This window comes from Haemorhous mexicanus, chromosome 2, assembly GCF_027477595.1.
Source record: "Haemorhous mexicanus isolate bHaeMex1 chromosome 2, bHaeMex1.pri, whole genome shotgun sequence".
In the NCBI taxonomy this organism is placed as follows: domain Eukaryota; kingdom Metazoa; phylum Chordata; class Aves; order Passeriformes; family Fringillidae; genus Haemorhous; species Haemorhous mexicanus.
In genome coordinates, this window is record NC_082342.1 from 119,480,735 (window position 1) to 119,497,991 (window position 17,257).

At 45.8% G+C, this 17,257-nt stretch overlaps 1 protein-coding gene across 3 annotated transcripts in view; it reads right to left on the minus strand.

Annotated features, from left to right (window-relative positions):
- Positions 1-16,857, minus strand: part of KCNJ15 (potassium inwardly rectifying channel subfamily J member 15) — a 34,431-nt gene extending 17,574 nt beyond the window's left edge. The window contains exon 1 of one of the 3 annotated variants that reach the window (XM_059840130.1): positions 16,579-16,857. In XM_059840130.1, coding sequence (XP_059696113.1) covers positions 16,579-16,592 — 14 coding nt within the window. In that variant the 5' untranslated portion in view covers positions 16,593-16,857. The other 2 variants (XM_059840131.1, XM_059840132.1) reach the window with 2 other exon arrangements.
- Positions 16,858-17,257: the final 400 nt, after the last annotated feature.

Here is a 17,257-nt window from a genome sequence, read left to right on the forward strand (position 1 = left end):
ATCAAGGTGGGAAGAGCCCTTCAGGATCACCCAGTGCCACCCCAGCCCCACCAGCAACACCCCAAACCCTGTCCCCAAGGCCACATCCAGACTGCTCTGGGACAATTCCAGGGACTCCAAACCTCCCTGGGCAGCTCAGCCCAAGGCCTGACCACTCTGCCAGGGACATTTTCTTTCCCAGTCTCCAACCTGAGCCTCCCCTGGTGCCATTTGAGGCCATTTCCTCTCCTCCCTTCCCTTGGGACAGGGCAGCAGAGCCCGACCCCCCCGGCTGTCCCCTCCTGGCAGGGACTTGTGCAGAGCCACAAGTGCCCCCCTGAGCCTCCTTTGCTCCAGGCTCAGCCCCTTCCCAGCTCCCTCAGGAATTCTCCAGCCCCTTCCCAGCTCCCTTCCCTGCCCTGGACACGCTCCAGCCCCTCCAGGGCTCTCCTGCAGGAGCAGAACTGGACCCAGCCCTCGAGGGACCCCAGCACAGAGGGACAATCCCTGCCCTGCTCCTGCTGGACACACAATTCCTCATCCAGCCCAGCTGCCAGGGGCCTCTTGCCCACCTGGGCACCCCTGGGCTCATGTCCAGCCCCTGTCACCAGCACCCCCAATGTTTTTATCTGTGCAATTCCAAAATCCTAAGGTGGGGCTGGGCTCTGTCTCCAGCAGCACTGACACAACCAGAGCACACAGCCTCAGGCTGCACCAAGGGAAATACAGGTTGGAGAGCAGGGAAAAGGTTTTTCCAGCAAGGGGGAGAAAGTTCTGGCCTGGCTGCCCGGGGAGGTGGTGGAGTCCCCATCCCTGGGTGTGTTTGACAAAGCCTGGAGGTGGCACTGGGTGCCAGGGCTCAGCTGGGCTGTTGGGGCTGGGCTGGACTCCATGGGCTTGGAGGTCTCTTCCAACCCAGGGATTCTGGGAATTCTGTGGAAATATGAACAACCCACATCCTACATCTCTGTAACTGCTCCTTCTTTCAAAGGTTCCCCTTTTCATGGTGGGATTTCAAATCCTCCTCTCCTTTTCACCATAGTTCACCTGCCATTTATTTAGCAAGGTGAGAGCCAGTGATCAGTTGATAAAGAGCAAAAAGCTAAACCAGAATTATTTGGTGGCAAAACTTTGGGGAAATTTCACAGACAAGGTCAGAAAAATCACAAAAACATTTGTCTGGTTGCCATTCCTTGGGAAATTAAAAACTAAATTAAAATCATTTAACCAGGAAAATTTATTTATTCACTGGTTAAAATGTAAACCTCTATTTTATCCTATTTATTCTGGTTATTATTTTATTTTATTTTATCTGTATCTATTTTATTATATGTTTTTGTCAGGCTGTGTAATTCTAGAGAGGAAAAGGGGAAATTTTGAAATTTCTCTTCATCAGTTCATGCTCTGAATATATCCTTTAAAGTCATCTAAGTAGGTGCATTACTTTATATATTCCTTCCCTACAGATTTATGGTAATATATTGAGCAGATAAACATTTTTATCATATATTCTCAGTGCAAAAGTGCTAATTTTACATAACTTCATGATGTGAAACCAGATTGACCCAACAGTGAAACCCCTCAGTTAAAACAATGGAGATTAAATTAATCTGATCAGGTTGTACTATTGTCCCAGTCAAAATTTATTTTATTTTATGATTTTTCATGTCATGCCAAAGACAAGGTGGCTCTCTGAGCACAGACCAATCCAGCTGAGGATCTCCATGAGAAAAACCAACCAGAAAGGAGCCAAATATGATTTTAGATGGGACCAACCCTTGTCCCAGCACACTTTCACCAGAGGCAGCAGAAGGTTTGCAGAAGGCTCTGCTGGAAGATGAAATTTGCCAAACCCCTTTCTCCCCAGTGGGTGTAAAGAACTGCAGAGGTCCCAAAACTCTGCAGATTTATCCCAGAACTGCAGGATTATCCCAAAAGTCCTCATCGGGTCCGAGCAATATTTGTCCAGTGAAGGGTGACAACACCTAAAGCTTCACTGCTGTCACATCTCGTTCCCTTTCTGCCTGGCCATGACCTCTGCCTTGCTGTGAACCCCAGGGTGTGCTGGCCTCACAAACACAATTCCCAACCCTGGGCATACAGGACAACTTCCTGCTCTTGGGAGGAGGCAGAGAGGCTCTGGTTTGTGATGGATCCACGTGCATTTCACAGCACAGACAGGCAGAGTGAGCAGGAGTTGCAGTTCATGCACAGCCAGTCCTAGGGGGCTGCTTCTCCCCTGCTGACTCCAGGAACATGCACACGATTTTTGCCAAATCCCTTTCCACATTAACACCAAGCCCTTTACTCTATTACCACCAAGTTCTTTTCCATATTAACACCAAGCTCTTTGCCATATTAGCACCAAACTCTTCAAGCCCTTTACCACATTAACATCGAGTTATTTGCCATATTAACACCAAGTTCTTCGCCACATTAACACCAAGCTTTTTACCATATTACCACCAAGATCTTTTCCACATTAACATCAAGTTCTTTACCATATTAACACCAAGTTCCTTGCCATATTAACACCAATCTCTTTGCCATATTAACACTAAGCTTTTTACCATATTATCACAAAGTTCTTTGCCATATTACCACCAAGTTCTTTGCCATTTTAACATCAAGTTCTTTACCACATTATCATCAATTTCTTTACCATATTAACACCAAGTTCTTTACCATATTAACACCAAGTTCTTTGTCATATTAACACCAAACTCTTTACCATATTACCACCAAGCCCTTTATCATATTAACACCAAATTCTTTGCCACTTCATACCATATTAACATCAAGTTCTTTGCTTTATTAACACCAAACTCTTTACCGTATTAACACCAAACTCTTTACCATATTAACATCAAGTTCTTTGCCATATTAACTTCAAGTTCTTCTCCACCAAACTCTTTACCACATTAACACCAAGCCCTTTACCATATTAACACTAAGTTCTTTAACACCAAACTCTTTACCATATTAATACCAAGTTCTTTAACACCAAGCTCTTTACCATATTAACCCCAAACTCTTTGCCATATTAACTCCAAGCCTTCTGCCATACTAACTAACACATCCAGACACACTGAATGCTGAAATGATGCTCAAGCCTGTTATAACACACTCAAGTCATTCAGGACTTCTCTCACCCCCAAGGGGTTAAGGACAGCTCAGCTTTCAGATATTTAGCATTTAGTAAATTCCTTCCTGGTAAATTGACAAAGTTGATTTTAACTGTTTCATGCAATAATCAATGATTTTTATAATTTTCATACACATATAAGGTCCCTCTAAAGGTAAAGACTTTTCCCTCTGTCAAGCAAACAAACCAAAAAGGCATCACCCCAAAACCTGCCTTGTTTTTCCTTGAGGAAAAGTGAATAAAAATTTATTTCAAAATGCTCTGAGGTTCAGCATGTAAAACAGTAACATTTCTGTTTTTCTTGGAACTTCCCAGCCTTGATCTCCACCTGTTCCCAAAGAACACAACCTGTCTCTGTGGACTGTGTGTCTGAGGAGAGGGAAATGGGACAGGAGGCAGAAATTAATATTCCAGACAGCTTAAATGAAATCTGGATAAATCAATAAAAAATTCAGCGGCAATTAGCAGCATTAGCTGTGGGCTAATGGCTTGTTTGCTTCATGGCATGAGGAGCCAGGATAAAAAAGAACTATTTGCTTTCATTTGAAATTCTATAAAAAGTAACAGACTGAATTATTGTATGTACATTGGAAGACTGAAGCCCAAGTCATCTGCTGCTGTTTTTGTCTCTAGGCCATGCCTCATTTACTGGGATGAAATTCCTGGGGAAGTTTTTGGTCTGGTCTACAACTCTGCTTTATAAAAGTGATGCCAGTTTGTTCTGTACAAGCAGCACTGTGTTACACTCCAGGTTTGCTTCCTCCCTCCTGTTAGCTGGTTATTAGGGAGTGCAGAGAGCATTGTGACATTTTACAAACAGGGAAATAAAGAAGACATTTCTTTAGCAGCAAATCTTCTCCTTCCCCCTCAATTAAAAAGAAAACACACATTTGGTAGGTAAATACACAGCCACTGTGATCAGAAAGACCCTGGAAATGCCTCTAAATACAATATAGGGAACAAGGAGGGAACAAGGTGAGTTAAAAAGTGCTGTGGATACTCCTGGGTCACAAAGGAAAGCCAGCTTTGCTCCTCTTCACAACCAGCACCTCATGGAGAAAAGAAGATTTTATCTGTAACTCTCACTGCAGCACGATCCCAGTGTGAAAATAAAGAGGGGAGCAGTAGAAAAAGAGAGGGGAATTTGCACCACGGGCTTTGATTGTGATCATGAGGAGAAGCCAGAGCTGTGGTAAACAAGTTGTGTGAAGACACAGGCAAAAGTTGGAAGACAATGCCTGAAGTTCTCCAACTCAGACATGTTTACATTCTCTACACCTTCCACAGAAAACTGACATTCTCTTTTCTTATACACAAAGGTAACAGGGACAGGAGAAAGTTCCAGGCAGGTTTTCTCACCATGCCAATGAAAATTGATTTCTGCGCTGGAAAAAAGAGCAAGAGCTGGCTGAAAGTTCTGATTCCAACAATCTAAACAGCACTCTGGATTTCTACAGGGAAAAAATCCTGGCAGGCAAACAGTGACAAAAACAGGTTCAGCATCTGTCCCCCACCCCAACATACAAAAATCTCAGCCCCAAGCATTACAAACCCCACATTCAGTGCTTTACATCAGTGGAAAGACCAAACCATGACAGCTTTTGCTTAATTGCTGAGCTGCCTCTGTGTCAAAATCCAGAAAAAGGCACAATATTATAAAAGCATTTTTTCTCTTACACACAGTTTCTAAATCCTTAAACTACCAAAATATAGCAAAAAATAGGAAAAGCACCTACTCCTTAGCTTCCAGCTCCACACAGCTCCCAAAGCACTGCTAAGCATGTATGGATTTTTGACAAATACCTCTTACCTGTAAAAGAGCAATGTTCAGATTCCTTACTAGATGTTATCGTCATGACAAGTCAAACAATCTTTTTTATAGAAGGTTGGGCTGCTTTTCAATAAAGCATGTGTGCATTTAAAGAAAAAAAAACAAAAATCCAGCACAAAACAAACCCCTCAGAGAGTCTCCCTTCCCTCGCTGTCAGTCAAAAACAAGTTGAAATAAGCCTGAGTTGGAATTACCTGAATAAAGAAACTGGAGAGAGGGAGGGAGGAGAGGGAGGGAGGGAGAAAGAGAGGAAAAAAAAAAAAAAAAAAAAGAAAAAGAGTCCGAGAGGAGACTCAGTGATGTCAGCAGTGTGTGTTAAGGAAATCTACAGCTGAGCCCAGCAAACTTTATAACTGCACAGCTCTCAACACCCAGCTACGTGGTAAGCAAATACCTGCTTCAGAGGAAACTGACTTGCTTCTAAAGAAGTCAGTTAATCTTTGAAGAAACTTCAGCCAGGCTGATCAAAGTCCCTGAAAGGCCTTATTTCTTAAATAAATAAGGTTATGAGTGGTTGTATAATGCTCAGAAAAGAGGAAGAAGGATAAAAAGTCAACGTTATCAATTACCCCTTTCCTGCTGGCAAAAGGGAGATTGAAACTCATCTGAAATCGATTCTGGTTGTGGTTGTCACACACTGAGCTGCAGCAGCTGAAATGCCTGACCACCAAATTTTCCAATGTGGTTATCCAAACACTCCTTTCCTTTGATGGCTTTTTCTGGGTTTGCCTGGGTGCTTTTGTCTCCCAGTTGCAGAGAGCACAGGCAGGGATGATTTGAGCAGGATGGAGTCAGGTACTGGAATTTGATGGGATTCCCTGGGAATGCAAACAGCAGCAGGGAAAGGGAAGATGCTGCAGCACTAGAAAGGTTCATGTGATGCCCCTGGATCTGCAATTCTGATGCCCTTATGCTGTAATTCCTGGGAATTCCAAATCCCAGCAAGCTGCTCCAGGACAGGAGAGCTCAGCATCACCTGCAGGCACATCCCCCAGTGCCTGGATAACTTCCTGCCCTTCCCCTTGGGAGAAGGAGCACATCAAACATTGGGGTGAGTCCTTCACCAACCAAACCCATCCCACCCCAAATTCCCAGGGAGCACATCAGCCAGAGCCAAATCCCTGCTAAAGAGGGATCTAAATGCCATTAACAGATATTAATAATGCCATGATATGTGACCAGAGGAAAGCAGGAGCTGGAATTCTGCTGTCAAGTGCAGCATGCAGGCAGTACCAGTAGGCAGCAGCTGTTTTGCATTTAAAAGGGCAACACTTAGAGGTGTTTTTTTTTTTTTTTTTCCACTTTGCCAGAGACTAAAGAATTTCACACGACTTGAGTTGTTCCCTGAATCCATGAACCTGTTGCACTGGTGTCTCTCTATATTTACCACGAAGGAGATGGCAACAGCTATAAATATATTTATATTTATATATAAAAATGCCTGTGAAGGTCTTTTTCTCCTTTCAGATGAGCTGTTCTGTTTGCAAAGCTTCATCATGAAGCACCTACACCAGGATTTCTCTTTCACTACCCAGTTAAATTATGTTTAGCTGGGATTATACATTATTAAAAATTCCCAATTAAGCCTTTCCCCTTCTTTCTTCTGGGTAAAGTTTGACAAACTGCCCTAATCATAAATGAATAATGTGCTATTCCCACACATCCCCCAAATCAGGATTTTTGGAACATGGTGACCATGAAATCCACTGTAGCGTGAGGAGCCTTTGGAAGATCATAATATGTGGGTATGTTCTGAAAGATGCACAGCTGTTCAGTTTTTAAGCTTTGTGTGTATGATTTAAAAATGTAAATACCTTTCTTTGCAGTTTTTCATCTTAAACAAGTGTCACTTATCCCCACAAGCTCTGGGGCTGTTCCCACACAGCTGCTGAGGTGGGCCAGAAGGAGAAGTTAAATTTATCTGTTCATACCCTCCAAAATGCATAAGTTCCCTTTTTTTTGATTCAGATTTAGCTTCAGATTTACCAGAGCTTATAAATCTCTTTGCTTGCAGCAACCAAAGGTGAGTTCAAAAGTGTGGGCTAGAGAAGTTGAAATACTGATCCAAACTTCATCATTCAATAAAGCTGAGCAGGAAACCCCATGGTGATAAGAGGCTTGCTCAGGGCATTTTCAGATTTTATGTTGGCTCTGGATGAAGTTAAGTAAGGAAAAGAAACAATAAAACTGGATCCCTGGCAGAAAAGTTAGCCCTACTCATCAAATCTGCACCTGCAACTTGATCTAAAAATCAGTTATTTTACTGAAAAAGTGCTTTGGGCTTCTCATGTGGAACATGATCCAGCTCAGAAGGATGTGTGCAGTGTGAATGGGGAAAAGGCACAGCCACTCTTCAAGCCTTATCTCTCTTTTTTTTTCTGCTTCTAGGAATCCCCAAATTATGAGTTAAAAATCAGATCCAGGATGTAAAGAAACTGGCATTGTTATAAAAACCAGGGAAATGGTTTTTGCCCAAAACAAGTTCAGGATGTCCTGAGCAGGCAGAGGTGTCACCTGAGAACTGCTAAACACCTTTTTGTGCTTTTACACAACTAAATCCATGTGTAAAGCTGAGCCTTGTCTTGGGAAACACAGATGTTTGTGCTTTGTGTACTCTGTGTTTTCTTCAATAATTTGAAGGCAGTCCTCTAGTTTCTGTATTTTTCCCATGTGCTTTAGAGTATTCATCTCTTCATCAAACCACTCACCTTGATTCTTACTGATGAACTTCTTGATAAAAACAGAATTGAAAGGGTTAAAATTCATTATGGAGAGTCCCATGAAATAAACGTAAAACATTGGACCTGAAGGTGCTGGGGGAAATGCAATTCAGGGAATTGTAGAATGGTTTGGGTTAAGGATCATCCAGTGCCACCCCTGCCATGGCAGGGACACCTCCCACTGTGCCAGGCTGCTCCAGCCCCAGTGTCCAACCTGGCCTTGGGCACTGCCAGGGATCCAGGGATGGAATTCCATCCCAGCCCTGCCCACCCTGCCAGGGAACAATTCCTCATCCCCAAGATCCCACCCAGCCCTGCCCTCTGGCACTGGGAGCCATTCCCTGGGTGCTGTCCCTGCATCCCCTGGGAATTGTCTCTCTCCAGCTTCCCTGGGGCTCCTCCAGGCCCTGCAAGGCCACCCTGAGCTCAGCCCAAAGCTTCTCCTGTGCAGGTGAGCAATGCCAGCTGTGCCAGCCTTTCCTCCCAGCAGAGCTGCTCCAGCCCTCTGCCCATCCTGGAGCCTCCTCTGGGCTCTCTGCAGCAGCTCCAGCTCCTCCAGGGCTGGGCCTGTGGACACTAATGGGGACAGGAATCTTCACACTCCAAAAAACCAGACACCACACTCTCCCCACTTACATGTGCTCTCAGCATGCTCAACACACATTTTTCCACCTTTTTTCTTTTGTCACATCTTTGTTGACATTGCAGCAGTGGCCACCCTGAGGAATTCCCAGCCCATTTTCCCAGTCTGCTCCGGGTTAATGCCGTGGTTGGAGTACAATATGCTCTTTGCATTATCAGAGGTTGTGGCTGACACTGCTGCTCCTGGGGGAGATTTGTGCACATGGAAAGCATAATTGGAACAGGATTTTATTCTGCTTGATGAGCTTCACACAGAAGGATCTGGCTGAGGAGAGCCCAGCTCTGTTCTCAATGAAGTGAGCGGTGACCTCTGTGGAAGCATTGTCAGCACAGCTTTCCAAAACTTCATCCCAACGAGTTTGGATATGAGAAGGCTGCAGTTGCTGAGATGTGTCTTATCTGCTCACATTAGGTGGTGGTGGTTGTTTTCCATCCAGCTGGCTCAGGGTTTCAGACCCCCAGCTCCACTGCTGTCCTGTGAGGGATGGAAGGGCTTTGACAGCTTCCAAATTTAAGTTTCTGCCCAGAATTTTTGCTTCTTGATGACAGAAATACTGACATGTTGCCACCCAAGATAGCAAAAGGATCTCCAGGTAGCAGAAAGCTCTGGAGGAAAAACAGCCTCCTGAGAAAAGTCACTCATTCCCAGCCACATTTGGCTGCCTTCTCCCTGGCTGTGGAAATGGACAACTTCTGGGTTTGGTTCTTGCCCAGAGATGGGGAAGATTCACAAGCAGGAATTCAAATCCAAGCTGGCTTTCCACACCAGAGTGAAAATGACAACGGGCTTTAGATCCAAGAGGGATTTTAATTTCCCCTCCCCTGCCAATCTGGTCAAAATATCCAAAGCAGCAAAACTTCACCTCAGATTCCTGGAACTGGTCCTCCTATCTTTGCTTTGTGACACTCTGTGGTGGGTGCATGCTCGGTTTGCCACATCATGAGCCAGCAGGATGCATGAACATCCCCACGGGGAAGTTCTGCTCACATCACTGGGAGCTTCCCAGCAGGCAAAGCTGCTTCCTGCAGCACTTCCAAGAGCAGACAAGTCTCCAGGTCTCTCAGGTCATAGCTGTAACATGAGGTTGGATTTGTTGCTGTAGGACTGGATCCACACTCACGGAAAACTACGCTCTGCACGACATAACCCTCAGTATTGTTCTCAGCTGCAAGCAGGGTGTCTGGCCCAAGCAATGACCCAGGGTTATGGTCTAGAAGAGCTGCTCCAGGGGATGATGGAGAGGCAGGGCTGGAAGAATCCAGCTGTGAGAGCCACTGGCCACAAGAAACAGAGGCAGCTTTGCCTGGTCTGTCATTTTCCTCCCCGTGACCCACGGTGGTCTCTCTCTTGGGTGTTCTGTGGTTTCTCCTCAAGTGTGAATTTCCCTAGTTAATAGCTGCCCTAGATGACCAGGAATCCTTCTGGGAACTGCTGGAAAACCCCAGCTCCTCAACCACTGGATCCCTCCTGTTGATGTGACACAATGAGCATTCCTCAGCCAAAGAGAAACTTTCATCTTCAATTTCATGTATCTTCAGTAGCACCCTTTGGAGGACAGCAGTGGGAAGGGAGATCTCTCCTGATCAGATTTCAGTTTGTTTGGATCACTAAATCTGCAAAGTCCACTCTGCATCCTCCAACCATGGGGTCACAATCTCTAATTCTCTAATTCTCTAATTCAAGCCCAATTCTCAGCAGTGTCCAGCAAGCAGATCAGGTTTTTTCCTTACCTTTAAAACTTCAGGGATATTTTAATGGAGCTTTGCTTTGGAATAATTTGAGAAATAATGGTTTATTTTACTTGGAAACTTCTTTTCATGAGCACCAATAAGAGCCTTGCAAAAATACCTTTTTGGAACTTTCTTCACTGAATTTCTTTGAGCTGTGGCTATTTGGGACTAATATGTGGCATTGCTGCTACTGGTTTCAGATAGCCAGACTAGATGGCCTCTCAGGAAACAGCAGTAAAAAGGCAGAGCAAATTAAATGAGTACCTTTGTGCATTTTTAAACATGTCTTCCTGGAAAAATAACTTCTGGCTTGAATGAAAGGAACTGCAGTGTGTACTTTTGCCAAACTTTATCCAAGAGGATTAAGAAGTGAGCCTACAGACAACTCCTGAGGTTGACAGAGCATAGAACACTACAGAAAGTGCACAAAAAGAGGGTGATAAAGGGAAGGGCACAGAGTTTTCAGTACAGGGTGTTTGTACAAAGACTGTCCTGAAGTTTGCTATCACCAACAGAGATCATGGCACAAGAGATATGGAAAGTGATCTTCCAAACACCAAGGGCAAACATTTGTCCAGACAGGGCTGAAAAGGCTCAACTTCAAGATCAGATTTTTGTAGAAAGCAGAGTTGTCATCGTTGATCTGCAGAACTCAGCTTTGAGAGGAAATAAAATCCAACCCATGATATGAGAGGGGAAGCAAGTGATGGCTCCATGACAGGAAGGTGGACAGGGGTGCTGGCTGCACCCATTGTCACCAGAATTGCACCACAGTTTCCATCACAACCTCCTATTTTCATGTGCCATGAGCATTGCAAAATGCTGACCTTTGGGGCTGCATTTTTCCATGCTTGCTCTCTGCCCCAAAGGTGAATTCTTTCAGAAATTCTAAGCAGAATCTTTTCAGGGACCATGGCTATTATTTTTGGCTGTTGCCAGGGCAGCTTGCCTGGGGCAGATCAAATAACAACTGGTTTGTTCCTCTGAGCTACAATAAATCCCACCATCCATCATGTGAGGGAGAAAATTAAAGGCATGAAAAACACATCAGAGCTCTCCCAATTTTAATGTTTGCAAGAACTGTTTAGGCTTGCAAATGGCAGCAGGTGAAGAAAAGAGAGATTTAACTGGGAGATACTGCCCTGAAGAAGAGTCTCCTTTAATGACAATTAACTCCACAGCGTTTATATCAGGAATTGGTTTCAGGGACAACTACTGAAAAGTGGTGTTAAATGCAATCTTCAAGATACCAGGAGAGGAGGCTAGGTCTGTTTTGTCCCTCTGAGTGTTTCTAACATGGGACATTTGCTTTTCTCAAGCAGTTAATTAAGAAATGAAGGGTTGCACATTCCCATCTATTGCCACAGGCTGGGTTAGTCAGTGTCAAGGGCACTAAATATTCTCCATTTCTCAAAAGCAGAGCCTTAAAACATGGATCTAGATGCTGACCTACAGGTACTTATGGTTGAAAATGCTCTCTAGGGGCTTTACAGACCACAGCTAATGCATTAGGATTGAGATGCTGAGCAGCACTCAAAGCCACAAACAACCCCAGAACAAAACCCCACGTCTGCTGTTAGGAAATCACACCCAGGTGGCCTCATATACCCCCACACATTCTCCTGATTTTATCATCCACAGAAAATATGTCTGAAAGTTACCGTACAGACAGGAAAAGCCAGTCTCCCTACAGGCCCCAATAAAGACTAGAGCTGTCCAAAGGTCTCTGGGAGTACAAATGGATTTGTTCCAGAAGGTCTGGCCTGTGAGGCTGCTCCAGACTACAGCTTCACCTGGGGACACGTGCTCCAGCAGGGCCATCCCAGGGCACAGGGCACAGGGCTGGGTCCAGGTGGCTCTGGAATATTCCAGGGAGGAGCCCCCAGAGCCCCTCTGGTCCCTGCTCAGGGCTGGGCACTGCCCAGGGCAGAAGTTGTGCCTCCTGGGCAGGGGAATTGCTGGGCTCAGCCCCTGCCCGTGGCTCTGGGGCCATGGCTGGGCCTGGAGCAGAGCCTGGGCCTGCTCTGACCTCTGCACACAGGGACAGACACAGGGACAGACACAGGGACAGACACAGGGACAGCCAGGGACAGACACAGGGGCAGACACAGGGACAGACACAGGGACAGACACAGGGACAGACACAGGGACAGAAAGGGACAGACATAGGGACAGACACAGGGACAGACACAGGGACAGACACAGGGACAGACAGGGACAGACACAGGGACAGACACAGGGACAGACACAGGGACAGACACAGGGACAGACACAGGGACAGACAGGGACAGCCAGGGACAGACACAGGGACAGACACAGGGACAGACACAGGGCCAGGCAGGGCTGAGGCCCCTCTCCCTGGGCTCCTCTCCAGGCTGAGCAGCCCCAGCTCCCTCAGCCTTTCCTGGGCACGGAGCTGCTCCAGGCCCTTGCTCAGCTCCAGGAGCTCCTGGCCCTGCTGTGCTGAGGAGCCAGAGCTGGACACAGCAGCCAGAGGTGCCCCAGGGCTGGGCACAGGGGCAGGGTCAGCCCTGACCTGCTGGCAGTGCCCATCCCAATGCACCCCAGGATCCCATTGACCTTCCTGCCCCCAGGACACTCTGCTGGCCCAGGGACAGCTCATTGTCCCTCAGGACCCCAGATCCTTCTCCTCAGAGTTCCTTTCCAGCATTTTTCTTTCCAAATGATTGTATTTTACAGCCAGTACTGTTCCAACTTCAGCATTTAAGTGTCTGATTATCTTACTTGTATTGACTATGTCGTTCAGTCCACCAAAACACACTGTTCATGCTCTGTCCTGATACATTCATATTTGACATGAAATATAACACTTTAATGCCACACTTTTAACCTCAAGCACCACAAAATGCCTGGATAAGACAAAGCTTACAGGGTTCACATAACAATCTGCTTGTTTTATAACTTCCTTTTTCTAGCTGCAGCTAATGCATCCCCCTGCCAATTATTGCTAAATAATTCCTCCAGGTTTGTTTGCAACATAAGAATGTCTGGCAGATCTGCAATTGCACCTGCATGTGAACCTTAACATCAGACTTGCAGTGACTTTGCTCTGTAACACATCCAGCTTTTATAGAAACCAAAAGGATGATGGTGAAATCAGACTGGTTTGCCATTCACTAAATTTAGGAATTTTTGAATATGTGAAGCAATTGCTTCACCCCATGAACCCTCACAGCTCTGTGGAGTTAGAGTTCAAGCAGAGCTTTCCTCAGTGCATTAAACAGCTTCAAACTGAAAGACAGTAGGTTTAGATACTGGGAATGAGGAATTGTTCCCTGGCAGGGTGGGCAGGGGCTGGGATGGAATTCCCAGAGCAGCTGGGACTGCCCCTGGATCCCTGGCAGTGCCCAAGGCCAGGTTGGACACTGGGGCTGGAGCAGCCTGGGACAGTGGGAGGTGTCCCTGCAGTGGCAGGCGTGGCACTGGGTGATTTTTAAGGTCCTTTCCAACCCCAACCATTCTACAATTCCATGCTTTTCCCTGTGTTTCTTCTGCTTCCCACAGCATATTTCAGCTGAATCACTGACAATGGACTCACGGGGAGTGCCTGCACTCTCCACACTTTTCCATGCATTCCCTGGCTTCTGAAACCTCGGCCACTGCAACATTCCCTGGTTTGAACCACTCTGTCTCTTCCCCCTGTTCTGGGTCTTGAGTGCAGCCTGTTGACAATTGATTTCATCAAGACAATGAATTATACCTCTGGATTGCTTGGAATGACAGGAACTCTTTTCCTCAGGGTTCATTCCACTGTTTTCTTTACTCAGCTACCTCCAACCTCCACTTGCTCCAGTACACCTTTTCAGATGTTTTTGTCCCTCAAAGGCCAGCTGTGCTATTTATCCCTTCTTGGAGGACCTCTCCTTTTAACTCCTTCTTGGAGCAGAGTTTTCTGCTGGAGGAACTGAGCCCTTTCAAACCTGTCCACAGTGTTTGCATTGCAGGGAGGAACTGCAGTCTCCTAAAGCTGGCTAAGGCAGGCTTCAAAATACTTCTTCCATATTTACTTCACCTTTGGGCTATGTGTTCACCACTTTTTTTTTTTTTTTTCCCCTGATTGTTGGTATTATTGGCCCAACTGCATTTCCAGAGGAGTTAACCTCAGGACACTGCTCTGCATTTTGCTTTTCTGATCTTCCCTCAGATCTCTCCCTGCTTGTCCAGTCTCAGAGTGATTTTCTCAGTGCTCTGCAAGATACTTTTACTTCTTTTGTTTCCCTTCAGCCCAGGCTTGTTTACGTTTTCCTCATATTGCCGTGTTTTATTGCTCATCTAGACCATCATTAACTATGTGTACTTTTCAATAACTTCCTTCACTCGGTTTTTTATCACTTCCTTGAATATATCCCAGCAGATCTGCAGGGAGATTTCTTCATCCTTGCCAACCAGTGGACTGAAAGTCACCCAAAGCCACCTTAGAGGACTGGCAGGAGCTATCCCTTAGCACAGCCCTGCTTGGGCACAGGAGGTTTGAGGTGCTTTCACAGGTGAAGCAAAGCAGGAAAATCCTCTACTGTGACCAAAGCCAAAAGATTTCCAGGGAATATCATGGATAAGATTCTACTGAGCCAGCTGAGCGGGGGATGACAACTCAGAGAACCACACAGGTGAGTGTGTCTCAAAACCACCCAAAATTCCCCCCTGGCTGGTGGAGATAAGCTGGTTTTGGACATCAAGAGGGCAACACCTGGTCCTGGCCACACCATGGGCCCTGATGTGACTTTTCCTCCCTGCTGCCCAGAAAGGCACCCCCAGTTCAGAAGAACTCACTGAGCCACACTGACTTTTTTCTCTGGAGCTTGGCCATCGGGCCCAGGCCATGGAAAGGGCTCTGAATTTCCAATAAGTTGAACCTCCAGGAATCTGGAGCTATCAAAACTGTGTGAGACAATTTCATTCCAGCTTTGGCAAGGCAGAGTTTGGACACAGCACATTACAAGATGTCCTGCCAGTTCTGGTCTGGGAGCAGACTCCAAAGCAGGTGAATCCTTCCTTAACTAGAGTTCTACAGCAAGGAAAATGTTTCACAGAACTCAAGCAAAGATGAAACCAGCTGGCTGATGGAGAGGGCTAAGAGAAGTGGTCCTCTCTGAAAAGCTGCCAGCAGTTTCTGAAATGAAGGTCAATTAAATTAAAGTAATTGCAGTTTATATCTGCATGAGATTGGGCACCTGTGTGTAAACACAACCTGAATTTGTAGCCCCACACTGGTACTCGGTGGCAAATATGTGCACACAGAACAGAGGCACTTTCTAGAAGGCAGGTTTCACACATTCCTTGGCAGACTGGATCACTTTCACCTCCTGTGATCCCAGACATCCCAGTGGTGTTGGAGAAGGAAAATGTCCTTTGCTTCTCTTGGGTTTCTGGAACAGCCTCACACAGATTCCCATTTCTGTATCTCTGTTCCTGACACATTTGCCAATCAAAGTACCTCTCTATCTCCCTCACTCTTCTTATCTCAAGAGCTTTGTTACAAAGTAAAGGAAGCTGGGTTGGATGGTGTTGCCAAGCTTTGAAAAGCTTCTGTAAAACTCTACATTTTCCTATAGTGCTGCAAAGCCCATATTTACCTAATAGACTGTCCAGAGTCCAAAGGAGCTTCTACAAAATTTCTGGTAAAGAGTATTTGTTTTAAGAATTGATATGCATGCCAAAAACAATGTACTGCATTTATCAGCCTGGAACTGTTACAATCTTTTCAGCAAATAATATCTCAGTTTCTGAAAAAGCCTAAAATGTGTAGCTAATCCAATTGTGTCACCTCTCATTTCCTTCAAAGAGGGGGGGAAAAGGCAAAGCTAAGCCTGAAATTCTGGTTTGAATTAACTGCCACTTTATCTCTAAGTGACCTCTTTGTGCAAAACTATTACTGCAAACACAGTCTCTGAATCATTCAGTCCTCTCCAAGCCTCAAACACAGAGCTACAAGGTAGTTAATGCTATCAGCACTATCATCTTGCATTTGTGCAGGGCTTCTCATCCAAAATATTCCAGTTCCTGGCAGGCTGATCCTTTCCCTGGGTGGGCTTCTCATGTGGGTGCTGCATTCAGCATTGTAAAGGGGAAGAGGGCAGGAGGGGGATTTTACACTTTAATTCCAGTGCCACTGTTAAAGAAAATAACTTTCCATAAGGTGCAAACCAGCAACCAGAGCTCTGCAGTGCCACACAGCCATGGAGAGAAGGAAATGAAGAATATCCCAGGCATTATTCTCACATCCTCTCAGCTATCTCTGGCAGCATGGAGGGACATAAGTGTTAGAAAGGTTCAGAGCCTCTGAGAGAAAGCAGGTATTTAAGCAGAGAGCATTGGTTATTCAAGTTATGATGGAGCCCTGCTTCTAACCAGGACAATCTAGTGTGGTAAAAGCTTTAATTGGGATGATTAAAAACCCACTTAATTTTCACTGGAATAAAGGCACTTCAAACTCATTCCACTATTCCTTGTGGCCAGCCATGCCAGCTCATCACTGTCTGCCCACTCTGCCATGCACCCACACAAAATACCTTTTTTTTTCCATTTATTCCTGGTCCTTCCTCAGCAGCCAGGGGCTCTTCTTCCCGATGGCACCTCCTGAGGTTTTGGCAGGCAGCTGCTGAGGGTTGGGAAGCTCATCTCACCCCTGTCCTGCCCTGCTGCTTCCTGGGGCTCTGTCCTTCCTTCCAGCCCTGCCTGCTCCTGCAGCTCCCTCACTCCCAGCTGCTGGAGCAGGTTGAGGTGGTGAGCCCAAGGGCTGAAGAGCAAAAGAAGAAAGAAGAGAATTTTATACTTTGGTATTTTGGAAGCTGGAATCCAGGAAGAAGCTTAAGAACGTGACTTGAGGCCAAAATGTTTGGCTCTCCAATTACAGAGCAGAGAGGGGCAGGTTTATTCCTATTGCAACACTGTGGCCCGTGTCCTGCAGGAATTTTCCAACATCATGGATGTGTGATGGGCTCAGAGCAACCTCTCCTTCCCTCCTCTGCTTCCTGCAGCTCTGTGGGAGGAAGGTGATAACAGAGGAATCAGCAGCACTGCAAGAAAACTGTCTGAGGAATGGAGCTGTGGATGGAGGACCTGGGAATTATTCCTGGGACATCCTGAGTTTACAATTTCTCCTGCCACTGTCCTCCTCAACTGTCCTTCCATGCCCTCATTCCAGCAGAATCATCCTCTCCAACTGTTAATTTGGCTGCTATTTCATTT